Genomic DNA, 26,808 nt, shown 5'->3' with positions numbered 1-26,808 from the left:
GTGGTGGAGGAGAGAGAGAGCGAGAGGGTGGTGGAGGAGAGAGGAGAGAGGGGTGGTGGAGAGAGAGAAAGAGAGAGAGAGAGAGAGAGAGAGAGAGAGAGAGAGGGTGGTGGAGGAGGGAGAGAGCGAGAGAGAGGGGGTGGAGGAGAGAGAGAGAGAGAGGGTGGTGGAGGAGGGTGGTAGGGGAGAGAGGGTGGTGGAGGAGAGAGAGAGGGTGGTAGAGGAGGAGAGAGAGAGGGGTGGTAGAGGAGGAGAGAGAGAGGGTGGTAGAGGAGGAGAGAGAGAGGCGCGGTGTAGAGGAGGAGAGAGAGAGCGGTGGTAGAGGAGGAGGGAGAGAGGGTGGTAGAGGAGGAGAGAGAGAGGGTGGTAGAGGAGGAGAGAGAGAGAGGGTGGTGGAGGAGGAGAGAGGGTGGTGGAGGAGGAGAGAGGGTGGTGGAGGAGGAGAGAGAGGGTGGTGGAGGAAGAGAGAGAGGGTAGAGGATGAGAGGAAGTATCAGCACTGTGTGACAATATAGCATCCATCCCTGTCTGTCCAAAGCAGAGTTAGACCCAGAGACTCCGCACAACACCTGCCACCAAAAGCCCGCCGTGCTGACAGGCCAAGAGACAAGTCTATCATGTTGACTTTTATGTCAAAGGGAAGGTGACGTCAATTGCGAGATGGCCTTTACTAGTATCGCTAGATAGAAACTAGCTAGTGATTTCACATCATCTACAGGGCATTCAGAAAGTATTCAGACCCCTTCCCTTTTTCCACATGTTGTTACTTTACAGCATTATTCTAAAAAGGATTCAATTACATTGTGCAAACCCACAGTTTCCTCAGCTATCCAGGTTGCTGATCTCAAACGATAATCGCAGGTGTAGTCGGAAAATGTATTTAATCCATTTTAGAATACGGCTGTAACGTAAGAAATGTGGAAAAAGGAAAGGTGTCTGAATACTTTCCACATGCACTGTATCACTCAGGGCGAAGGGATCTGATATAGGCTGAAGCATGGGCTTGGTCCATCTGTATTTACCCCATTGGACAACATCCTGATTCATCTTATTATTATTATTATTATTATTATTCACTCAAAAAAAGGTTGATTATTTTGGTTTCTATTACAAAGTAGGGCTATGTCATTGCCGGTCGTAACCGCATTTGTAAAACGATGCCACTCTAGCAATTGAAGGAGTAGAGAAATAAACGTGGCGGCATTGGAAAACTGGGATCACAACTGGGATCACAACTGGGATCACAACTGGGATCACAACTGGGATCACAACTGGGATCACAACTGGGATCACAACTGGGATCACAACAAAGGCCAAAACGGCTTTCAAAATACATTTGCGAAAACTGCTTTGGAAAGTGTTTTCCTGTGATGCATTAAGATTTGCTGTGCATTGACGTCATGTCAGAATACATGTTTCCCTCCCTATGACTCTTGCAACTTCAATGCGCCTGGAGGGAAATATTTCTCTGGCACAGATGAGGTAAATAGGTCAACTGTTCTTCTATGGGGCTGTCTGATTTAGTTTTAATAACAGCATTATATGGCAGAAATAGTAGCAGTGGACAGTTCCATCCTGAGAGAATGACTTAGCCAGCAGCTACCGTAGGCTACACGCCGATGCCACAGAGATGTGCATTACAGACCTGTTAATTCCCTTCCTCTGAACATCGGAGCGTCAGTTCAGTGCACGGTGTAAGAGAAAGTTAAATATTTTAGAAATACATGTATTTGGGAATATATTTCTTAGAACAGACATGGGTATGTTTTAGGCCAAACCAGTCCCCCCCCCCAAAAAAAATAATTTTTTATTTGAGATCTACACTGATCTGACAAGAAAAAAAGAATGAGGGAAACCCGTCGTAATAACAGTTACAGGCTGACTACACCGCGGGCGTTGCAAAATGTTATTCAATTATTGCACCAACAAGTGTCTGCGTTGCCAAGGGCTGAAATAGAAGCCAGTTCTATTTCTGACGCAGATACCGCTGCCAGTCCCGTCTCTCCCATCTCCTCATTGGTTTATAGAAGCAAGTACCCACGTGCCATCTCCTCATTGGTTATACCCACGTGGGTGACTGAAAGATGAACGAGGTCAGTGGCGGTAATGCACATAATTTATGAAAGTTTCCCATCGCAATATAAAGTCAAGAGAAGAGAAAGCCTAGAAGGAGGAGAGATGTGTAAACTAGAAACGATTCGGTTGACCGTTTTATGTGTGGATTAATTGGCAGAGTAGAGGACCTTGTGCACTTCAGGTAAAATAACAACTCAATGTTTATATCCCAGGACAAATTAGCTAGCAACAGCAAGCTAGCTAAAAATGACAAATTAGCTAGCTAGCTAAATTGCCATAAATGTTTAATGCTTATTGACTTGTCCCTTAAATAAAATAATTGGTTCAGAGTTTTGATATTTTAACCTGCGCGTTGTGATCTCGTTTGGTGTGGGGGGACAAAATACATTTATGCACGATGGTGAATGTGCACAGCCGGTTTGGGTTCCGTGTCAGGGATGCAAACTGCTGAGGGCCCAAAATGGTGACACCTTTTTTTTTGTTACACTGAAACATGCAAATAAAATCCCTGCTAGGGGGAAATGCAGATTTTAGCTAATTAAACAACAAAGAATATGATCTACATGATCAGTCTCTGTGTGTAGAATAAAAAGTGGTTCATGTGAACCTGACTCACAGCTAAAACATGTAAAGAAAGCAATCTAATGGTATTTGTTACCTAGACTTTACTGTAAGTCTTGGGAACAAAACAATACTCTAATATTGCAGTTAGCCATGATGGCCTTTACAATAGAATGCTTGTTACCATGACAGCCTTTATAATAGAATGCTTGTTACCATGACAGCATGAATCCAATAGAATGCTTGTTACCATGACAGCCTTCATAATAGAATGCTTGTGACCACACACACATAAATATTGCACTTGGGGAAAAAACATCTTAATGTAGAAATAGAATGAAACAAACAGGCAATCTATTGTTGCTCTATTATAGTAGCCACTATAGTAGACATTGATCAAGTGCACAAGGCTGTGTTTAAAAATAACATTCACCGAGTTTAAAAAATATATAATCCCCCTCATTCACACGTGTTACTGTCAAGTTCAACACAACAAAAGCAATATCTTTGGGCTACACATTAGTACATTGTACACTTTCTGCCTGTGGACATCTGTTCTACAATGTGCCAGCAAAAGTGAGAAAGAGGGAACGTGTGTGGTGTTCCTTTCACCTCTATAGTGGCATCCAGTTTAAGCCAGGCCCAGCTCCAGCTACACTTGATCCCTGAATCTACTTGTTTATCAAGCAACGCCTCATTTTCACCTAATTCTCCCATTCTGAAAATGAACCACATACTTTAGAGGGAAAAAAAGTCATTTCACAGATAGTAGTTAGTTAGCTAGTGAACATTTCACACGGATTGCCAGGGTCCAGTAAGCACTAACGCGTTATAACCTGAGGAATGGCAAGGAGTTGTATACCAGTAAATACTATAGCCAATTGGTTAGGTTACTAACGTTAGCTGTCTGACTATTAGCAAGCAAATATTCACAGCATAAACTCAATTATTTGATCAGATGAGTTGTCTAATGTTGCTCAACATTTCTCTGGCCAGCTAACGGAGATCCAGCTAGCAAGATACTTAATGCTAACAATACTTGTTCCACCACACTTTCTCCCCTCACGTCAAACTTTACAAATGCCCGGTGTTTTTTTTAGGATACAGTTCATGAAGTGACCTTCATCACCCCCGTGTCCGGTCAGGCTGCTCACCTAACGTTACCTTCATCACCCCCGTCTCCGTGGTCAGGCTGCTCACCTAACGTTACCTTCATCACCCCCGTCTCCGTGGTCAGGCTGCTCACGTAACGTTACCTTCATCACCCCCGTCTCCGTGGTCAGGCTGCTCACCTAATGTTACCTCTTTGTTATCGTTTAGGGGACGGCGCTGATGCTGTAACTAGTAAGTTGGTTGTCTCTTCTCTCTTCAGTCGAGGTGCTGCGGTGCATTCTGTTATGTGAACAATTGGCTGAGCCTTGGATACAGACAGTATTGCTCCAAATGCGCATCACTCAACCTCTTACAGCCAGTAGTGATCCAAAGCCCCCCTTCCTCCCAACCTTTTCTCATCGGATCTACACGAATCGCAAAGGTCACCTATTTTGGATTCAAAACGCCGAATTTCACCTAAAGGTGACTAGTTTGCATCCCTGAACAGTGAACTTTAACCCCTGACTTTACGGTGTATGTGTGTAATGTAATATATATATATATATATATATAGGGGACTCACAAAGGGCCAGGAAGGCGTGCTGCGAGGCGGTGAGCACCAGGACACGTCGTAAGACGTCCTTGTTGATGATGTAGTTCTTGATGTGGTAGGTGTGGTGTTCCACGCAGAACGTCAGCAGCTCCAGGATCAGAGCCAGCAGCTGAGACGTCTGGAAGTCATCTGGGGGAGAGAGGTGGTGTTTGGGAGGGTTCATAACTATCATAAAGCACTCACACACATACAGTACAGTGGCTCATATGGTGAGCGTGTGTGTGTGTGTGTGTAAGATTGGTGGTCATTCACTCACACTTACAGTAGCTCATCTCAGGTGAGCGTGCCTGTATGTATAACTTTCAGTGAATGTGTTCTCATGATAATCAGAGAACTCACACATTTACAGTGAGCCATGGCCAGGTCAAAAATAATGTCATCTTTGCACACACACGTACAGGGGATTGATGACTCACCTTTGCTGAGTTTGTCGTCTGTGGTGTTGGCCAGTAGAGGAGCAGAAAGGATGTGCATGCAGTGCTTGTAGAAGAAGCTTAGGAACTCAGTCTTCTCCGTTTTCTGCAGAAGGACCAGAGACAAACTGTGAGTTACAAACACTCCAAAGTAAAAAAAAAAAAAGCTTCAACAAAACACAGGAGATCTACACCAGGGGTTAGACGGGAGAGGCCTGGTGTCCGGACAAGAGGAGAGAGGTGTGAGAAGGAGCTAGACTTTCGTTGACGATGACAAGCATGTTCCCGGGTGAGGGTTGTTAGCTCAGGGTGAGAGGTGTAAAGCAGGGTGAGAGGTTAAGAGGAAAGAAGCTCTACTCACGTTGGCGGTAGCCAGCATGTTCTCAGGGTCCACCAGGGTGCGCAGTAGGCCCATCAGCTGCACGGCGCCGCCCAGCTCGGGGTCCGTGTCACAGATCATGTGCTCGATGATCAGGTTGATCAGCAGAATGTCCTGGGAGAGACACGGTGGGAGATACAAGAGAGACTTTAGACAGACACCATTAGCACTGCTCCCCTAGGGACAGATCTGGGATCAGCTTCCCCTCCCCAAACCTAACCTTAAAACATTTGTGGGGGGAAATGCAAAACTGACCCAAGATCAGCGTCTAGAGGCAATATTACCACTAGCACTCATGCTACCTTTAAAAACACATAGGCGACTCAAAGAACGTCAGACCGGATGACGTGAAAGCTTGGACTACCCTACGTTGATTGGCAGTTTGCCTGGCTGGCTGATTTGAAGAACATGCTAGCTTAGCTACATCTAAAATTCCAAACTGAAAAAATATGGCACTTTGAACATCCAAACTTCCTAGCTAAACTGTAGGTGATGTTGCTAAACATATCCTGATAGACATTAAAATGAGCCTAGCTATTGCTTTAGTTAGTCTTCATGACTAGTCTTATGCAAACAGAAGGCAAAAGGTTCAACATTTTGGGAATCACTGTCTCATTGCAAACAATGACATCAGGTTTCGTCCTGGCATGATGAGTCGCCTATGTGAACACAGCATCATGCACAATGGTAGCGTTCCAGGTCATTTTTATTGCAGTCAAGCTGTGCAGATTACCAAAGGATTCAAGATCACAAAGCCTGGAAAGGTGTGTAACGTCTCAGGAAACTCATTGATGGGACATAAGCCTAGAAATATTCTGAAATGCACAGCAGCGCGACAGCAAAAACGACAACCTGGAACGTCACCCTCACAATGTTCCAACCAGTTCAGGGAACAGAACCGAAACCCGGAAAATAATGACATTTTGAGGAACGGAAACAGAACCGAAAGGGATCTCTAGCGTTCCAGAACAATCCGTTTATTTGGTTGTTTCATATTTGTCCCATTTCGATAGTCCATAACTCTGAGGTTAGCATCTCGGATGTCCTACTAAGGGAATGCAGGGGTGTATTAATCAGACAAACCCCATAGCAAATTCAGTTCCAAATGTTTTGCAACGGACACCGTTTAAACCAAACGGAAAACATTTTTTGCAAAGACAATGAGAGTGTCTATTGCACAAATTCAGGTACAGTTAAAGTTGGAAGTTTACACCTCACAGTTAAAGTTGTTTTTGTTACACCTTAGCCAGATACATGTAAACTCAGTTTCACAATTCCTGACATTTACTCTTAGTACAAATTCACTGTCTTAGGTCAGTTAGGATCACCACTTTACTATAAGAATGTGAAATGTCAGAATAATAATAGAGCGAATGATTTATTTCAGCTTTTATTTCTTTCATCACATTCCCAGTGGGTCAGAAGTTTACACACACTTAATTAGTACTTGGTAGCATTGCCTAGCCTTCCACAAGCTTCCCACAATAAGTTGGATGAATTTTGGCCCAATCCTCCTGACAGAGCTGGTGTATCTGAGTCAGGTTTGTAGGCCTCCTTGCTCACACATGCTTTTTCAGTTCTGCCCACAAATTTTCTATGGGATTGAGGTCAGGGCTTTGTGATGGCCACTCCAATACGTTGACTTTGTTGTCCTTAAGCCATTTTGCCTCAACTTTGGAAGTATGCTTGGGGTCATTGTCCATTTGGAAGACCCATTTGCGACCAAGCTTTAACTTCCTGACTGTGGTCTTGAGATGTTGCTTCAATTATTCTCCTCATGATGCCATCTATTTTGTGAAGTGCACCAGTCCCTCCTGCAGCAAAGCACCCCCACAACATGATGCTGCCACCCCCGTGCTGCACGGTTGGGATGGTGTTCTTTGGCTTGCAAGCCCCCTTTTCCCCCCAAACATAACTATGGTCATTATAACCAAACAGTTATATTTTTGTTTCATCAGACCAGAGGACATTTCTCCAAAAAGTAAGATATTTGTACCCATGTGCAGTTTCAAACCGTAGTCTGGCTTTTTCGTGGCAGTTTTGGAGCAGTGGCTTCCTTGCTGAACGGCTTTTCAGGTTATGTTGATATAGGACTCGTTTTACTGTGGATATAGATACTTTTGTACCTGTTTCCTCCAGCATCTTCCCAAGGTCCTTTGCTGTTGTTCTGAGATTGATTTGCACTTTTCGCACCAAAGTACTTTCATCTCTAGGAGACAGAACACGTCTCCTTCCTGAGCGGTATGACAGCTGCGTGGTCCCATGGTGTTTATACTTGCGTACTATTGTTTGTTCAGATGAAGGTGGTACCTTCAGGCATTTGGAAATTGCTCCCAAGGATGAACAAGACATGTGGAGGTCTATAATTTATTTTCTGAGGTCTTGGCTGATTTCTTTTGATTTTCCCGTGATGTCAAGCAAAGAGGCACAGAGTTTGAAGGTAGGCCTTGAACTACATCCACAGGTACACCTCTAATTGACTCAAATGATGTCAATTAGCCTATCAGAAGCTTCTAAAGCCATGACATAATTTTCTGGAATTTTCCAAGCTGTTTAAAGGCACAGTCAACTTAGTGTAATGTAAACTTCTGACCCACTAGAATTGTGATACAGTGAATTATAAGTGAAATAATCTGTCTGTCAACAATAGTTGGAAAATTACTTGTGTCATGCACAAAGTCGATGTCCCAACCGACTTGCCAAAACTATAGTTTGTTAATTTATTTCACCTTTATTTAACCAGGTAGGCTAGTTGAGAACAAGTTCTTATTTACAACTGCGACCTGGCCAAGATAAAGCATAGCAGTGTGAACAGACAACAACACAGAGTTACACATGGAGTAAACAATAAACAAGTCAATAACACAGTAGACAAAAAAAGAGTCTATATACATTGTGTGCAAAAGGCATGAGGAGGTAGGCGAATAATTACAATTTTGCAGATTAACACTGGAGTGATAAATGATCAGATGGTCATGTGCAGGTAGAGATACTGGTGTGCAAAAGAGCAGAAAAGTAAATAAATAAAAACAGTATGGGGATGAGGTAGGTAAATTGGGTGGGCTATTTACCAATGGACTATGTACAGCTGCAGCGATCGGTTAGCTGCTCAGATAGCAGATGTTTGAAGTTGGTGAGGGAGATAAAAGTCTCCAACTTCAGCGATTTTTGCAATTCGTTCCAGTCACAGGCAGCAGAGAACTGGAAGGAAAGCCGGCCAAATGAGGTGTTGGCTTTAGGGATGATCAGTGAGATACACTTGCTAGAGCGCGTGCTACGGGTGGGCGTTGCCATCGTGACCAGTGAACTGAGATAAGGCGGAGCTTTACCTAGCATGGACTTGTAGATGAACTGGAGCCAGTGGGTCTGGCGACGAATATGTAGCGAGGGCCAGCCGACTAGAGCATACAGGTCGCAGTGGTGGGTGGTATAAGGTGCTTTAGTAACAAAACGGATAGCACTGTGATAAACTGCATCCAGTTTGCTGAGTAGAGTACTGGAACCTATTTTGTAGAGGACATCGCCGAAGTCGAGGATCGTTAGGATAGTCAGTTTTACTAGGGTATGTTTGGCAGCGTGAGTGAAGGAGGCTTTGTTGCGGAATAGAAAGCAGACTCTAGATTTGATTTTAGATTGGAGATGTTTGATATGAGTCTGAAGGAGAGTTTACAGTCTAGCCAGACACCTAGGTACTTATCGATGTCCACATATTCTAGGTCGGAACCATCCAGGGTGGTGATGCTAGTCGGGCGTGCGGGTGCAGGCAGCGAACGGTTGAAAAGCATGCATTTTGTTTTACTAGCATTTAAGAGCAGTTGGAGGCCACAGAAGGAGTGTTGTATGGCATTGAAGCTCGTCTGGAGGTTAGATAGCACAGTGTCCAAGGAAGGGCCAGAAGTATACAGAATGGTGTCGTCTGCGTAGAGGTGGATCAGGGAATCGCCCGCAGCAAGAGCAACATCATTGATATATACAGAGAAAAGAGTCGGCCCGAGAATTGAACCCTGTGGCACCCCCATAGAGACTGCCAGAGGACCGGACAACATGCCCTCCGATTTGACACATTGAAAGCTGTCTGCAAAGTAATTGGTGAACCAGGCAAGGCAGTCATTAGAAAAACCGAGGCTACTGAGTCTGCCGATAAGAATATGGTGATTGACAGAGTCGAAAGCCTTGGCCAGGTCGATGAAGACGGCTGCACAGTACTGTCTTTTATCGATGGCGGTTATGATATCGTTTAGTACTTTGTGCGTGGCTGAGGTGCACCCGTGACCGGCTCGGAAACTAGATTGCACAGTGAAGAAGGTACGGTGGGATTCGAGATGGTCAGTGATCTGTTTGTTGACTTGGCTTTCGAAGACCTTAGGCAGGGCAGGATGGATATAGGTCTGTAACAGTTTGGGTCCAGGGTGTCTCCCCCTTTGAAGAGGGGGATGACTGCGGCAGCTTTCCAATCCTTGGGGATCTCAGACGATATGATAGTGGTTGAACAGGCTGGTAATAAGGGTTGCAACAATGGCGGCGGATAGTTTCAGAAATAGAGGGTCCAGATTGTCAAGCCCAGCTGATTTGTACGGATCCAGGTTTTACATCTTTCAGAACATCTGCTTTCTGGATTTCGGTAAAGGAGAAGCTGGGGAGGCTTGGGCGAGTAGCTGCGGGGGGTGGAGCTGTTGGCCGAGGTTAGAGTAGCCAGGAGGAAGGCATGGCCAGCCGTTGAGAAATGCTTGTTGAAGTTCTCGATTATCATGGATTTATCGGTGGTGAACGTGTTACCTAGCCTCAGTGCAGTGGGCAGCTGGGAGGAGATGCTCTTGTTCTCCATGGACTTTACAGTGTTAACAAGAAATGTGTGGAGTGGTTGAAAAACGAGTTAATGACCCCAACCGAAGTGTATGTAAACTTCCGACTTCAACTGTAGGTCCTTCCCCGCTTAATTGTGTTTTCTTATGTTTGGTGCATATTAATACACATCCCTGGTATAGGTGAGAGCTGTACTCACGTCGTCGTTCTGCTGGGACTCCTGCATGACAAACTCTCGTACCATAGAGGGGTTGTACTCCACCAGATAGGAGAAGATATCGGTGGCCGCACCTCGCACCTGCACATCATCCATCCCCTGATGGCACGAACACACACACACACACACACACACACACCACATCAGTCACAGAACACAATGGAATAGAATATTACGGAGTAGAACAGAATAGACTAGAATAACAACATCATAAGTAGTTAGTGAAGGAAAGAAACATGTGAATTTGTTAGTAATTGTTAAAGGCCGATGGCACCTTAGTACGGCTGGTCAAAAAAGATCTGTCAAATGCTTGAGCGGTATTTGATTTAGTTTGCCTGGTCAAATGGAATGCTTCCAAAAGTTATTTCACCATTTCTGACCCTGACGCCCAAGATTAATGAACTGATTGTTGACTGATTGATTTTATTCCAGTGTCATACACCTATTGGTGGCCAGCTCACATGGGTTTATAAGTAACACTGTTATTTATTTATGTGCACAAAACACAAAACTAAAATGACATGATCTCTAAATACTGGACAATTTAAACAATCCCCCAATTCTCTCTTCCACAAACATGTGTAAATATTGTACTATAAATTGGGCCTGCTGTATCATACTGATGTTAACATGTTTATTCTGTTCTTCTGAGACATTTACTTTATGTTCCTATTATTATTTATTATTGTTGTTGCATTGTCCAGAAGGAACCTGCAAGCAAGCATTTCATTGGACGGTATATGCCATACATACAACTAATACAACTTTAAAATTACACACATACCATAATCATGGCAAGACCAGCTGCCAGTATGTCACATTTTTACAAACAATACATTTCTCCTTCTCCCAAAGACTATGAAAATAAAATCCTCAAACACTTTCAAGTATTTGTTGTGTATGACCCAGGTCTGGAGTGCTGTGTGGGCTCTCACCAGTACCACCTCTAGTGCAGGGAGAATGCCCATGTTCGACAGCGTCTTGAAGAAGGCTTCTCTGTTTTGAGGTTGTAACGTTTGGGAGAAGGCGCAGAACTCCTTTAGGAAGTTTACCTGTGGAGAAGAGAAATTCATGTTAGCCAATGACTACTATACAATGTGTGAGAAAGGTGGTAATAATGGTAAATTTTGTCCAAATAAACCCTTGTGCTTGATTCACATTATAAGGCCAGGCCAAGCCCTACCGGGCTGGTAATGCGACCTAGTTTGGTCGGGCCCATAGTGGGAGTCCGGCATTAGTTGCGTCTGTGCGGATGTCAGCTGGCGTACCAGTTCGTATCGCTTGTCGTCGTCTGTGGCCTCGTCTGTGAGCTGTGCAAAGAGGTCTGTCAGGAACTTCTCATCGTCCTGACCGTGACGGAAAGAAAAACAAGAGAACAAAGGATGAGGAGGAGGCATAAAGTTGTTACATGGACACAGATCTGTCCGTTCTTGAGTTTGACTCCCAAATGGTTATGGTTGGAGAGGGGTAAGCTGATCGTAGCTCTGTGCCTATGAAGGCCATTTGTATCTGAAGCTTGCATGGTCAATAGGTCTTCTGATGTTTAGCTGTCCCACCATGCAGTGTTAACCCTGGGGTTGTTTCAATAGGCACGAAACAAGAGAACGTTTTTCCAAAAAGAGGAAGTACTACCGTTCCTTGTCCAATAAGAACACTCATTTTAACTTTTAGTTGAAAAACATTTGAGCTTAACAAACCTGACTCACTGTAAGAGGAAGTTGAAAACCGTTTCCTAGATAAAGGACCTTTATGAGAAGTCCTCATTAGTGATGGGAGGGGGAAAATGATTGTTACATATCGGCATATTTATTTACTTATTATACAATATTATTTTTGCACTAGTGGGCAGTACCTGTGACAAAACTGTTTCCTTCTACAGCACGTTCTCCTCTTTTTAAAATGGTGAGCCAACATGTTTTCAGCACTTATTTCCATGACTGACCAAAACCTAGTTTTGGAATGGCTCTCGCTTATCCCACTGCAGCAGACATATAGTGAGCAATATGTTTGGAACATTTAAAATAGCAGAATTGAAATACGTTTAGAATTGTAATATACTGAACAAAAATATTTTTTTAAACGCAACATGCAAAAATGAAGTTCAATATAAGGAAATCAGTCAATTGAAATAAATTCATTCGACCCTAATCTATGGATTTATCACGACCGGGAATACAGATATGCATCTGTCGGTCACAGAAAACCAGTTAGTATCTGGTGTGATCACCATTTGCCTCAAGCAGTTTGACATCTCCTTTGCATAGAGCTAATCAGGCTGTTGATTGTGGCCTGTGGAATGTTGTCCCACTCCTCTTAAATGCTTGTGCGAAGTTGCTGTATATTGGCGGGAACTGGAATGCGCTGTCATACACACCAGTCCTGAACATCCCAAACATGCTCAATGGGTCACATGTACGGTGAGCACGCAGGACATGGAAGAACTGGGATAATTACAACTTTGAGGAATTTTGTTCAGATCCTTGCGACATGAGGTGATGGCGGCGGATGAATGGCACGACTATGGGCCCCAGGATCTTATCACGGCATCACTGTGCATTCAGATTGCCATTATGTAAGTGTTTGTTGTCCGTAGCTTATGCCTGCCCACACCATAACCCCCCACCATGTGGCACTCTGTTCACAACGTTGACATGAGCAAACCACTCGCCCACAAGACACCATACACGTGTTCTGCGGTAGTGAGGCCAGTTGGACATAACTGCCAAATTCTCTAAAACGATGTTGGAGGTGGCTTATGGTAGAGAAATTAATTCAGTTCTCGAGCAAAAGACCTGGTGGACATTCTTACAGTCAGCATGCCAATTGCACGCTCCCTCAAAACATCTGTGGCATTGAGGTACGACAAAACTTTAGAGTGGCCTTTTATTTTCCCCAGCACAAGGTGAGCCTGTGTAATGATTATGCGGTTTAATCAGCTTTTTGATATGCCACACCTGTCAGGCTCACTAGTGTATGGACAATATCTGGGATCTTTTATTTCAACTCATAAAACATGGGTCCAACACTTTACATATAAATCACAACATTTTTACCATAGTTAGTCTAGTTTCAGAGTCAGCAAATTAACTTTTCTAGTCCCTCGCTGCTTCAGTCTGCTTTCTTCCCTTTGGTGCCTGATTAACACAGCCCATGTCTCTCCGTTTCCCCCCAAACAGCATAACCTGTTTACAAAACACTCTTCCGTTTCCACGGAGACTAGCGCACACAAACAAGGTGTGGAGTTGACAGTGCAACAACCATAAGGTCACTTGACCATAAAAGCAGCCAATCATTGACCATGGGTACAGCACATACAAGACAAAGTAAAAAGCACAGGCTTCCTTTATAGTGAGAACACACAGCAGTTATTTATACTAGACTTTATCTGGTGCCTCTGTAATGACACAAATGCTGACCATTTATTTTAGTTCCAAGGGGTGTGGTTAGGGCCAGGAGAATGAACCTCTGGGCTCTAGGTATGGTTCATATAGCCTGGGTACCAGTCTCCTTACTAGCTAATCCACTTCCTGTACTCCATGTCATGTGCCAAAGACACTGCCTTTCTGCCATCTTCAAATACGAACACTATCAATGAGCTTGAGATCAACATCAAAGTTATCGTCCAATCACAACGATTATGCAAATATTGGAACACTATCACTTTCTCTTCACACAACATGTTGGTATCTGGTTGCTAAGCAACAGTTTGTTTGTCCAGATGAAACCAGTCTGTCAAAAGTTTGTAGCTCACATCTCAAAAGTTTGTAGCTCACAGCTCACATGCATAACGCAATTCAAACCACAAAATGCCTTAAAATACAACAACTGGCCTAGATAACTGTTAAATGTTTATTTTTGACTTTGCTATAACTTATAATTCTATTTAAGGCTCCACATGTCATCATGGAAAATATTCAATGTTACTTCCAACACATATTGAATGTTGAGATTGCCGAAAGGCAAGGAGTGGAACGTTAGCGATTGGTTCTCAGAATGGGGTTTATATTGCTATCATAAGAAAAACAAAACGAAAATAAAAAACAAAACACAGAAATCACTGACATTTCACCATGCTCCCCATGTGTACACCTGCACGTGTGTGTGTGTGTGTAGCACCTTACTCTGGCCTATGTTGTCCTGACTGTGGCCACTTAATTCAAATCAAATCTTATTTGTCACATCGTTGGTAAACAACAGGTGCAGACTAACAGTGAAATGCTTACTGACGGACCAACAATGCAGAGACAAAATGCTACTAATTAAAGAAAGAAAGTAACAAGGAAAAAATACAAAACATGTTTGTGTTTACTGCATGCTGGTGCCCTCCCCGTGTCCCCACTATCTCACCTGCAGCATGCCCACGATCTCCACCTTGTTGAAGAAGATGAACGAGTGCAACGTGGAGAGCATGTTCTCCTCGAACACCGACGGCGTGGGCAGCACCATGTCCTGGATGTACTGCACCCGGTACGTCTGGTGGATCTTGGCGCGCAACTCAGGGTCGCCGATGGGGATCACCTCCTTGAAGCGGGCAGTCTTGGTGAGGAAGTCACGGTGGCGCCGCGGCGCAGCCCCCAGCACCGGGTCGTGCTCCAGGCAGCCAATCACGTCCATGATGCACTCCTCTGAGAACATAACCTCGAACAGTGCCGTGCGGTTCAGCAGGAAAATGCCCTTGACGATCTCGTAGAGGTGGTGGAGGCCGTCGGCGTTCTCCAGGTCCTCGCACTGGCGAAAGAGCTCCAGGAGCTTGCGGATGTAGCCCTCGTTCTCCACAGCCAGGGCCAGTTTCTCACGGCGTAAGGGCGAGGGGAGGGAGGAAGCCACAAGTTCTGCGAGCTCCTCTAGGCGGCCCAGCTCGCAGGGTGGGAGCTCGAGCCCCGGGGAGGACATGTCGTCGAAGCGCTCCTCCTCCGACTCATCCACCAGCTCTTGGGTGATGTCCACCGATGGGTCCTTGCCCTGGACCTAGTAGAGACAGAGACACGGGAGTCAAAAATCACATGAACAAACCAATGAGTTATAACACCACAACATTAGGGACAGAACAGAGAGAAACACGAGTCAAAACGCATTAAGGCATTAGTTATACATGAACATGCAAGCTCTATCCTTTAAACCATACTTAGAAATGTAGAAAATTACATTCTCACATTAAGTGAGAGCTAAACATATAATTATACTTCATTATTAAGGGACTTTTGGATTCTAGCCACAAGACAATAGAGTTGAGTATGTGCCACCTTCATCTTATACGCACACACAGAGAAGAAAAGTGGGATTACCTGACAGATTTTCTCCCAGATCTCATCGCAGCCAGCCTTCTCCTGGAAGCTGAGGGCCAGGTCATAGTTCTCAGCCTCCGACCATACTATCAACGTGTCCTGATGGAAAGAGACAAAACAGCACTATTACTATCATAAATACACCGCTAGAATAAGACAGGAGACATGACGCTAACATTCAAGTGTCTTCGTGTAGAAAGTGACTGACCTGTTGTTTCTGGTAGGCTGTGTTTGGGTTTATCTTCGACTCCAGCAGCAGGGAACCTGGGGGTGTGAAGAAACACAAAGTGAGTTAGCGATAACATCAAAAACTAACATGCAGCTTTGCGCAAAGATTGACAGCTGAAGTGGACGCAGCTCACTGCTGCAAAAGGACGGCGGGGGGCTAAATCGGGAGTTGTGTATCTCGGCCCCTCTTTGGATGGCAGTGGGGACAGTGTGATTATGTAACTGTAAGGCCATGACATAGTGTTTAGACTGAGCTGCATTTACAACAGGGGCATGGCTGAGATGGGGCATGATATTCCATGATCACTTCTAGCTATGTATTTGTATATTTTAGTGCACATGGTATGAGGATTCAGGGTCAGTGACTTGTGTAGGACTCAAGGGATCAATGAACCAACCACTAATTAGATATCGAGGCTCCTCTTTTGACTGTCTTCATAATAGTACACAAAAACGAGGCTACGTAGTTTGTTTACAGATAGCTAGCTAGGTGTTATCACAACATCGTGACATTATCAGAACAAAGAGTATAGTAATCAATCAATGGTTGTGAGTATTAGTGAGAGTATAACAATACTTTTACCTGACTCACCATCGCTCTCCGCTCGCACCAGCAGAGACATGCCTTTCAGCCGCTCTACATAGCCCGAGGAGACGTGTCCGGTGCCGCGGTCGTCCCATTGTCTGTCCTCGTTGAGCGTATAAACTTTGACTCGGCGGCGGGTGTCCGTCATCTTGGCAGGTGGTCGTGAACGCTTTCCCCAGCCGACTTCTGTTTACCTTGCTCCGCAACGCGCCAACTACCGACTGCCTAGTATGGTGGTTGTGAGGATCAACTACCGTAGATCAACTTAGTCAGAAGAGTTTTAAAAAAACTAGATTAACTAGCTAGTTATCGCAGTTCGCTATGTGTAGCTTGCTACAGATGCTAGCTGGCAACCACAAAACTTGCCTCGCTCAGACCAAAAAGCCTACGACGCGTCCGTTCGCACTGTCTAGCAGATCGGTTAGCTAGCTACCGACAGTCTCCTTCAGAAACTAGCTACACAAACAGTACAACCATAGACCAAATAATACGTATATAAACTAGGTTCGAATGGGAAACATTCCGTGTAATATTACAAATATACTATGTTAGAGGACTTCAGCTATAGTACACTGAGATAATTGCTATATGCTAGCTAGCTAGCTATCTACCGGAGCTAACTAGCTAGCACGTTAGCTAGCTAGTCGGCTAACTGCCTTGCTAGATTCAACATCTTATGAAAACAGCACATTATTATACATCGACAAATACCATACACCGGTTACATTATTGCCCGTTTACGAACCGCAACCAGTGTCGTTAAATGTAGCCCGACTTTTCCGATCAGCTATACGGCTTTCTATAATATGTTAGCTGCTAGCTAGCTATTTCTTTCCCAAGTGTTCCGCCATGTTCTGGCTCCGGGCCGCGGAGAAATCCGTCTCTCTCCTCACTGGGTGTCCTTGCATTTCAAAATGAGGAAGACCATCAAGCTGTAATCGTATAACTCCCCCCAATGTTATGTTTCACATACTAACATTATTTGTCATTCATTTCCATCATATCGCTTATCTAGATAATTGTTAACTACAGCCCCTGTGACCATTCAGCCATCTTGGGTCCCTTCAGAAAGTCAGTACGGGGTTTCCAGCACAGCAACAACAGGGCAGCACAATAGTATCCAGCTGCAGCCCCGCAGTAGCCTGTCACTAAAAGCACTACTATCTCCATCTTCAGGCCGTGGTTAATCCCTAGCACATACATGTGAACTTTTTCTTTCCTCCTTTCCTAACTTTAAGGAAAGGGAGCTAGAGAAAGAGGGGAGGAAGGGGTGGTAGGGATGGAAAGGAATCTAGGAAAGGAGGTAAGGAAGCTAGGAAAGAGTTAAGGATAGGGAGTTAGAAAATGGAGTGAGGAAAGCTAGAAAGGAATCTAGGAAAGAAAATTAGTAAAGGAAAGGAAGCTAGGAAAAGAGCTAGGTAAGGAAAGGAGATAAGGAAATAGCGATAGGGGAATAGCAGCTACTCGCTGTTCATTATCTATGCATATTCGCTTTACCCCTACCTACATGTACATATTACCTCAATTACCTCAACTAACCTGTACCCCCGCACATTGACTCGGTACCTATATAGCCTCGTTATTGTTGTTTTATTGTGTTACTTTTTTTTAAAACATTTGTTTATTTAGTAAATATTTTCTCAACTCTATTTTCTTAAAACTGCATTGTTGGTTAAAACATCTTATGGCTGCAGGGGCAGTATTGAGTAGCTTGGATGAAAGGTGCCCAGAGTAAGCAGTCTGCTCCTCCGTCCCAGTTGCTAATATATGCATATTATTATTAGTATTGGATAGAAAACACTCTGAAGTTTCTAAAACTGTTTGAATGATGTCTGTGAGTATAACAGAACTCATATGGCAGGCAAAAACCTGAGAAGAAATCCAAACAGGAAGTGGGAAATCTGAGGTTGGTGGATTTTCAACCCAGCCCCTATTGAATACACAGTGGGATATTGGTTATGTTGCACTTCCTAAGGCTTCCAAGGTTTACACCTTTTGTATTCAGCGCATGTGACAAATACAATTTGATTTGGAAAAGAAAAGCTTTCCAACCTAGGAAATTAGGTTGGAAAGGGAGCGAGGAAAGGAGAAAAGGAATCTAAGAAAGAAAATGAGGAGTTCACATGTATGTGGTAGGAATGAACCATGTCCAGTAGATGGCAAATTTTCTCATAGAAAATTGATGCAACAATTTCCTGCAATGATGCGATCACATTTATTTGTCTTGTATCTATAAAAACAGCTGGACATAATGATGTCACACCTAAAAAGCATACTTTTTAAATGCTAAAAACTAGAATGTAAAATAAAAATTAAGTGGTTGATGTGTTTCCATTTAGTCAAATTGCACATTAGTATCTGTTTCATTTCTCAGGTAGCATGAAAAAGCCAGTATAGATAGAATGCAAGAATTTACTCATATTTGCCATATTCTAGTAATTCTCATGTGTCAAATTTCTGCCCTGCTAGAGCTACCCCCATATGTGGGGTGGCCAGTCCTCTTCTGGCTGTGCCGGGTGGAGATTATAACAGAACATGGCCAAGATGTTCAAATGTTCATAAATGACCAGCATGGTCGAATAATAATAAGTCAGAACAGTTGAAACTGGAGCAGCAGCACGGCCAGGTGGACTGGGGACAGCAAGGAGTCATCATGTCAGGTAGTCCTGGGGCATGGTCCTAGGGCTCAGAGAGAGAAAGAAAGAGAGAAGGAGAGAATTAGAGAACGCACACTTAGATTCACACAGGACACCGAATAGGACAGGAGAAGTACTCCAGATATAACAAACTGACCCTAGCCCCCCGACACATAAACTACTGCAGCATAAATACTGGAGGCTGAGAAAGAAGGGGTCAGGAGACACTGTGGCCCCATCCGAGGACACCCCTGGACAGGGCCAAACAGGAAGGATATAACCCCACCCACTTTGCCAAAGCACAGCCCACACACCACTAGAGGGATATCTTCAACCACCAACTTACCATCCTGAGACAAGGCTTATCTACACAGGAAAACCTTGGCTCAGCCATAAATTATATTAAATTGGTTGGGAGACGATGTGGGAAGACTTGAGATACTGCCTTTGTACTGGAACGGAGATGGCACGGGTTGGTGCTGAAATGACGTAATTTTCAGTTTATAACCTGTGGTAAACTGTATCGTATTCAGTACTCTCGTGAATAAACTCTGCTGGTTGACTTTAAGACTGGGCTCTGTCCATTATTATAGAATAAGGGTCTTACAAATCCTTATGAATTGACAGAGTGTTTAATTTTAATTGGGTATTAAAACATAGAGCAATTTAATTCCTTTAACATCCCCGCAGCAATATTCCAACATCTAGTGGAAAGCCTTCCCAGAAGAGTGGAGGCTGTTATAGCAGCAAAGTGGGGACCAACCCCATATTAATCCCCATGATTTTGGAATGAGATGTTCGACGAGCACATATCCACATACTTTTGGCCATGTAGTGTATGTTGTATCTACATTGGCCTTATTATATGGGCTAGCCAACTAATTTTCAGTTAATAGCAAAGTAGGCTACAGCCTCATGATAAGCCAATGCCAACCTAATAGTTTCTTAAGAGGAATTTATACAAAAGCCTACCTGTAGGTACTCTCTCCCGGGTGTCATCCTCTGCGTCGTCTACGGACGCTTCTCCCTCAGGGCAATTGTCATCACCTATGTGGAGATTGAGAATCACAACATTATTGCAAGTTACCTTGCTGAAGTCCTATAGCCTAATGTAACATTACTTACCAGCACATGAGCTGTTTATGTTGGTGTGCATTGAAACAACAGTCTTTGTCCTAGGATTTCATTCTTTCCGATAGAAAAATATCCCAATCATGCTTTTACCTCCAGGACCACTTCGAAGAAGCTCTGTTTTTTCACTCAGGTAGCGCTGTTTCAAGGCCTTTCTTTTGGATCTTTAAGATGTGCCAGGCTTTGTTATAGTCCTTACTCTGCATGTCTTATTTACAGTAATTGTTCAAATAATCAGGCGTTTCTTGGAGCGTTTTCCATACTTTTGAATCAAACCAAAAAACTCTTTGGTCTCTTCCTCCGTACACTTGAATCTTTGTGTGCTCGGCAGGGTTTGAATGTCGCTGGAGGGTATAGCAGCCGTTTTACAGGCGAATGACCAATTGTGCTATTTTGTGTGTTAACTTCTTTAGTACATAATGCTTCCGCCATCGTTTCTTATGGCAGAAAAGAGCTTCTGGACATCAGAACAGCGATAACTAACATTGATTTGAATGAGGATTTCTACTTCAATGAGTCGGAGGCCAAATACATACTGCTCATTCCGGACCAGGCCCAAATCCCTGAGACTCTAAAAAAGGAAGAGGCCAGAGTGCGGGATACCTGACAAGACTACTTTGCCGGAAAAGGGGCTGCATATCGGGCAGCCTTCTGAGAATCCGGAGGCAAGCGAACATGCAATCATTGGAAAATAAAATTGATGACCTACAATTAAGATTATCCTGCCAACGGGACATTAAAAACTGTAACATCTTATGTTTCACTGAGACGTGGCTGAACGAAGACACAGACAATATAGAGCTAGCGGGATTTTCCATGCACTGGCAAAACAGAGACGCTACCTCTGGTAAGACGAGGGGTGGAGGGGTGTGGCTATTTGTTAATAACAGCTGGTGGGCAATGTCTTATATTAAAGAAGTCTCGAGGTATTGCTCACCTGAGGTAGAGTACCTTATGATAAGCTGTAGACCACACTATCTACCAAGAGAGTTCTCATCTGTATTATTCGTAGCCGTCTATTTACCACCACAGAACGAAGCTGGCACTAAGACCGCTCTCAACCAACTCTATAAGGCCATAAGCAAAGAAGAAAATGCTCACCCAAAAGCTGTGCTCCTAATGGCCGGGGACTTTAATGCAGGCAAACTTAAATCAGTTTTATAAAATTTTTACCAGCATGTCACATGTGCAACCGGGGGGGGGGGGGGGCACCTTTACTCCACACACAGAGATGCATACAAAGCTCTCCCTCGCCCCCATTTGGCAAATCTGAGCACCAGCTGCTTTGGATGACTGTGTGATAACGCTCTCGGTTGCTGATGTGGACAAAACCTTTAAACAGGTCGACATTCACAATGCCGCTGGGCCAGACAGATTACCAGGATGTGTACTCAAAGCATAAGGGGAGTGTCTTCATTAACATTTTCAACCTCTCCCTGACCGAGTCTGTAATACCTACAGGTTTCAAGCAGACCACCATAATCCCCGTGCCCAAGGAAGCAAATGCAAAACAATTACCACCCTGTGGTACTCACATCGGTAGCCATGAAGTGCTTTGAAAGGCTGGTCATGGCTCACATCAACAGCATCCTCCCGGACACCCTAGACCCACTCCAATTCGCATACCGCCCCAACAGATCCACAGATTACGCAATCTCAATCACACTCCACACTGACCTTTCTCACCTGGACAAAAGGAACACCTATGTGAGAATGCTGTTCATTGACTACATACAGCTCAGCGTTCAACGCCATAGTGCCCACAAAGCTTATCACTAAGCTAAGGACTCTAGGACTAAACACCTCCCTCTGCAACTGGATCCTGGACTTCCTGACGGGCATCCCCCAGGTGGTAAGAGTAGGAAACAACACGTCTGCCACGCTGATCCTTAACACGGGGGCCCCTCAGAGATGTGTCCTTAGTCCCCTCCTGTATTCCCTGTTCACCCACAACTGCGTGGCCAAACATGACTCCAACACCATCATTAAGTTTGCTGACAACACAACAGTGGTAGGCCTGATCACCGACAACGATGAGACGGCCTATAGGGAGGTCAGAGAACTGGCAGTGTAGTGCCAGGACAACAACCCCTCTCTCAATGTCAGCAAAACAAAGGAGCTTATTGTGGACTACAGGAAACAGAGGGCCGAGCACACCCACATCTTCATAGGCCGCATTTTTGTTGTTGCACTGTCTCTACCCACACACACGCATTTTTACGCTACACACATACACTGCTGCCTAGCTACTTTTACCCCTACTTACATGTACACCTGCACATTGACTTGGTACCGGTACTCCTTGTAGATAGCCTTGTTATTGTTATTTTGTTTTACAATTTTTTTTTATTAGCACATCTTTCTCACTTTTTAACTCAGCATTGTTAGCTCATAAGTAAGCATTTCACAGTAAAGTCTACACCTATTGTATTTGGTGCATGTGACAAATACATTTAACTTTATTAGAATGAATGAAATGTGGACTGGTGATTTATAGTTACGTGATATTACATGTACCTTCAAAACGAGTCAGCATTAATCACTTATTTGAAAATCACTGTTTCTATCATTTGTTCGCAATAAAGTTTTACCAAAATATAAATCCACCACTGTTGAAAGGATAAAAACTTTCATTTTTAGAAAATGTTTCTATATATTCCTTTTCCAATACACGTCACATTTGCGACATTGCTTTTGTTAAATAAACCTGAGTCAATGGAAACCTGCCTAGTTTTAGTGGCAGGCTTCTGTTGGGCTGCAGCTGGGTGCATATCGAGCAGCTGGGTGCATATCGAGCAGCTGGGTGCATATCGAGCAGCTGGGTGCATATCGAGCAGCTGGGTGCATATCGAGCAGCCCGCCACATTTTAAAGCAACAGAACACAGGTTTCAAAACGTAAGACAAGAGCCTCTCAGCATCACTTGGTGCAAAATATGAAGATATATGCAGCTAATGACAAGGAATCATAACTACTACACGTGCACAGTAATATTCAATTATTTGGAAGAATCTTTTCAGATTCAGGTCTCCCTAGAGAATGTCATGTTTCATCCTCTGGTAATTTACCAAATGTTTCTATCTAAACAATTCAATCCATTTGTGAATCTTCATTCCACCAAATATGAGCTATATATTGATAATCTTTACATAAAGATTTGCCTCTTCTGCTCTGCCTGTTCACATGTTCTCTGTATAAAAGCATAGATGCAGTCTGTACCATAAGTAGTATATTGATATGCTTTCAGTAAAAAAGACACTCCAAATCAAATCTGAAAACAATAGTTAATTTCCTGTATTCAGAGAAAATAACAAAATGAACATGAAATCAGATGTCAGGCAAATACATTTACAAAAACAGACAGGTTTAAAATGAGAATGACAGTAAGAGGTGCAAATATGGAAATTAATCTACTGACACTAATATCACACTAAATCAAAAATCAACATTTTAATTTCATTTTTTTAAATGAACAAATCACACCCTTAGTGGCATGTTACAATACAATTCTCCCTTAAAATGTATAAAAACTAAGCAAATAGTCACTCATATCCATCTTCCTTGAACAGAAAGGAAAACAATTGCTGAAAGAAAAACAGTACTTAAATAGTTGTCCTGTTTTTAGCTCGTTTTTCTTCTGTTCAATAGATCCATCTTCACCAAGCAACTAGCCCCTCCCACAAATAGACCCAAACAAATCACAGGCTTGTCTCCCAAGCCCCACCCCATAGATCACTGTCCCGTCACCCCACCCCCAGATCAGTCCCTGCTTCGAATACCTTCAACATAGTTGTTTTCTCCCTTCCTTGGAGTACTCACTGATCTGGTTGGATTGGCGAAAGCAATAGGTTGATAACCTTGCTCGCATCTATCCAATCACTTCTAGATCTGTGATTCTCAAGGAAGGGAGGCTGCACTTTGTTTTGTGTGTACTCGAACAGGGCCACAGTCCCCCTCCCTTCATACAGCCCAGTAATAACCCAGACCAATAAAACCAAGGCCCACCCCTACACCCATCTGATGAAGTTGCCCCCATGCACTGTTCCAGAATCAGGGTTTTTACCTCCTAGTGGTTTGGGTTCTGACCGTGGTAGAGCAAACTGACCCTAGATCTGTGCAATGGGGGCAAGCTCTTGGCTACCCCCCTTCCTGCCTGCCTTTACTTCCCAGCTTGTTGGGCCTGACGCCGCAGGAGCACGTAAATCTTCTCCTTGATCCAGTCTTTGTTGTACGGCTGGTACGTCTGAGTGTCCGCACGGTACCTGAATGAAGAGCAGGAGGTTCGTATTCATTAGCCACCAAACAGAATAAAAACAGACAAACCGCGAGGAAATACATCAACATTTACAACAAGAACCCCTCTTTTTTTCCAAAGCATTTTTAAAATTTAACTAGGCAAGTCAGTTAAGAATTTGTTCTTATTTACAATGACGGCCTACTGCCTTGTTCAGGGGCAGAACCACAGATTTTTACTCTGGGATTTAATCCAGCAACCTTTGGGTTACTGGCCCAATGCTCTAACCACTAGGCTACCTGCTACTCACAAAATAAGACATGTCATGAACATAAGATTGTTCTCCCACGACATTAAGCCTTGTGCTCAATTGGTACAGATAGGCTATTTGACCCCAGGAAATAAATTCTACCAGACCTAATTACCCGGGGGAAAAACAGAAGGCAATTCTTAGTTACGATCCAAAATGGAACCCTAGTCCCCTAAAACCTTGGCAGAGCTGTGAAATGACAGGATAGACCAGGGTGGTATTCACTAGGAATGGAAGCAAACAAGACAAAACATTGTTTGTTTGTTCCCCCCCCATTGCAAAACATTTCGCTACGGTGTCAACTAACAAATACAACCATACCTAATAATAATAGCACCTCTGGAATGCAAGGTGGATTTATTGCTAAACCATTGGGCTCTAACGGTGAGGTTGCACAGTACTACTTACACTAGACAGCTGAGGTCTGCCAAGTCATCAATGAAGTCAAACAGCTGGCTGATGTCATAGGTGATGGAGGGACTGTTGGGATTCATCCTCTTCAGGTGCTCTTCGTACATTTTACACACACCTGGAGGGACACAGGTTGAGACAGTGATACATAGAACGAGGCTACACGTGAAAATACTTCTGAGTTCAGGACAAAACAAACCGTGCTGACCAACAGTCAAAAGCAGATTGTCACCACGTAGAATCGTCTGGATATTAACAGTAAGCGATGGCCAATGTTCTGGTCAGAGGCAATAGGACGGCCAACCACTTATTTTAACCATTCGTTGGCACAGTGTGTTCTTTAAGTGGGGCCTACACCGGGGGTCGTGTTCAGTAGAGCACACCGTAGCAAAACGTTTTGAATCTAAACATGAAAATCTGTCTTCTTATTGGACGTTCGGGTAGTAGCCTATACCCCCATAAAAAAAGGGGAGGGGAGGGGGGTTAATCACTACTGGGTACAACCACTTCAGAGACTGATTCTCACCTTCCATGCATTCGTTGACTGACTCGTAGTCGGCATATGTTCGCCCCTCTGGTCTCTTAGTTGGCTGGACAAGCAGAATGGTGTGTGACTGTAAAGAAGAGAAAAACACTGTCGTTTTTTTTTGTTTTTTTACATATGTAAGTGTGTATTTGGCCTATACTGTAACAACCAAAACACACCATGACGTTGTCTTCCACAATTGCATCAAGTAAATGTTGTTACACACTTTACCACTGCTCAAATGGTATTTTATTATACAGACAAAGTTACAATTAATCCAATAAGAATAGAGCAGATGGAATTTGGTCTGACGAACCTCATAACAGTTCCTAACGGATCAGCTTTGCTTACTGTCTCGATAACGCATAGAGTTGCTATTCTTGTATGACACGCATCAACATCCGCGAAGCTTGCTAACATTAGTGTAAATGACTGCATTTGGCTCATTAGGCAAATGTGTATCTAGCTAGTAAAGTTGCGAGCTCCTGCCAGAGCCCTGTAGCTCGGGCTAGCCAGCTAGCCACAGTTTTAGCTAACTAGCTCAGCAAGAGTCGAATGATTGGATAATGTAGTTCAGATTATTTTTGCTCTTCGTACAGTGCAAAATCACACTTACCATGTTTGTGTTGGATTCCGATTATACTTTTAAAGCTAGACTTACAGATTCAGCGTTTAAATGGCTGTTATATTGCTCTGCTAGCCCCGTGAAATGTAGCTGTATGGAAAGAAATTGCGAGAAAGGAAGTAGTGATGGTTCGTTCGGGAACGGCTCCTTTGAACGGATATTTTTTTGCTGAACGTCGGGAACCGAATCGCAGTGGTGAAAGAGCCGTACGTTTGACTCCATGGTTTGCGTACTGCTACGATTATTTTTGGAGCACACAAGTCATTTCTCTAAAGAGAGAAATTCCTCACTGCAGAAACAATAAATAGTGGTGAGAGCGCGTCAATCTGGTCCACGCAGATTTATTCAGTGAGTAAAAAATATATATATATATAAAATACTTTGCTCGGGTACAAATGTATTTGAACGCACATTTCACAATCTGACAACCTTTTGCTTTACATGGTTCTAGGTCGATTTTTAAGCATTTTGAACGAAGAGCCGTTTTGGAGCCAAATAGGCCAGCTCTTTTACGTGAAAGGAGCCAAGTTGGCTGCTCACCGAAAAGACTCCGAATGGCCATCACTAAAAAGTGGAGAAAATGTCTATCTATTTCAAAGTAAAAGCACCTATTCAAAATAAAAGTCTCCATTTACTACGTGATATTTATAACGCCAGTGATAAATTGGGGCCACTCTTCAAGT

The 26,808-nt window shown here is 43.6% G+C and overlaps 2 protein-coding genes across 4 annotated transcripts in view; both read right to left on the bottom strand.

Annotated features, from left to right (window-relative positions):
* The window catches only part of LOC109900529 (serine/threonine-protein phosphatase 4 regulatory subunit 3), a 26,073-nt gene extending 8,596 nt beyond the window's left edge, over positions 1-17,477 (bottom strand). The window contains exons 1-10 of one of the 3 annotated variants that reach the window (XM_031836908.1): positions 16,251-17,477; positions 15,648-15,703; positions 15,440-15,538; positions 14,502-15,122; positions 11,423-11,500; positions 11,090-11,206; positions 10,137-10,253; positions 5,117-5,248; positions 4,759-4,861; positions 4,313-4,471 (exon numbers count right to left, since the gene is read on the bottom strand). In XM_031836908.1, coding sequence (XP_031692768.1) covers positions 4,313-4,471; positions 4,759-4,861; positions 5,117-5,248; positions 10,137-10,253; positions 11,090-11,206; positions 11,423-11,500; positions 14,502-15,122; positions 15,440-15,538; positions 15,648-15,703; positions 16,251-16,401 — 1,633 coding nt within the window. In that variant the 5' untranslated portion in view covers positions 16,402-17,477. The remainder of the gene's footprint in view (positions 1-4,312; positions 4,472-4,758; positions 4,862-5,116; positions 5,249-10,136; positions 10,254-11,089; positions 11,207-11,422; positions 11,501-14,501; positions 15,123-15,439; positions 15,539-15,647; positions 15,704-16,250) is intronic. The other 2 variants (XM_020496187.2, XM_031836909.1) reach the window with 2 other exon arrangements.
* A 5,812-nt stretch (positions 17,478-23,289) lies between these two features.
* LOC109900528 (enhancer of rudimentary homolog) lies at positions 23,290-26,561 on the bottom strand. Its single transcript, XM_020496186.2, has 4 exons — positions 26,117-26,561; positions 25,501-25,588; positions 24,972-25,092; positions 23,290-24,281 (listed from the first exon to the last, which is right to left on the bottom strand). Exons 1-4 carry the CDS (start codon positions 26,117-26,119, stop codon positions 24,179-24,181), a joined length of 315 nt encoding a protein of 104 aa, XP_020351775.1. The 5' UTR covers positions 26,120-26,561; the 3' UTR covers positions 23,290-24,178.
* Positions 26,562-26,808: the final 247 nt, after the last annotated feature.

The sequence above is a fragment of the Oncorhynchus kisutch genome, linkage group LG12 (assembly GCF_002021735.2).
Source record: "Oncorhynchus kisutch isolate 150728-3 linkage group LG12, Okis_V2, whole genome shotgun sequence".
Classification (NCBI taxonomy): Eukaryota; Metazoa; Chordata; class Actinopteri; order Salmoniformes; family Salmonidae; genus Oncorhynchus; species Oncorhynchus kisutch.
This window is presented reverse-complemented; position numbering and strand designations above follow the sequence as displayed.

Bases quoted from the DNA above. Each gene is read 5' to 3' on its own strand.
- LOC109900528 (XM_020496186.2), bottom strand. The intron at 25,093-25,500 runs GTGAGAATCAGT...GTGTCCCTCCAG, and splicing joins AGTCAACGAATGCATGGAAG to GTGTGTGTAAAATGTACGAA. The intron at 24,282-24,971 runs GTAAGTAGTACT...CTCTTCATTCAG, and splicing joins GCAGACCTCAGCTGTCTAGT to GTACCGTGCGGACACTCAGA.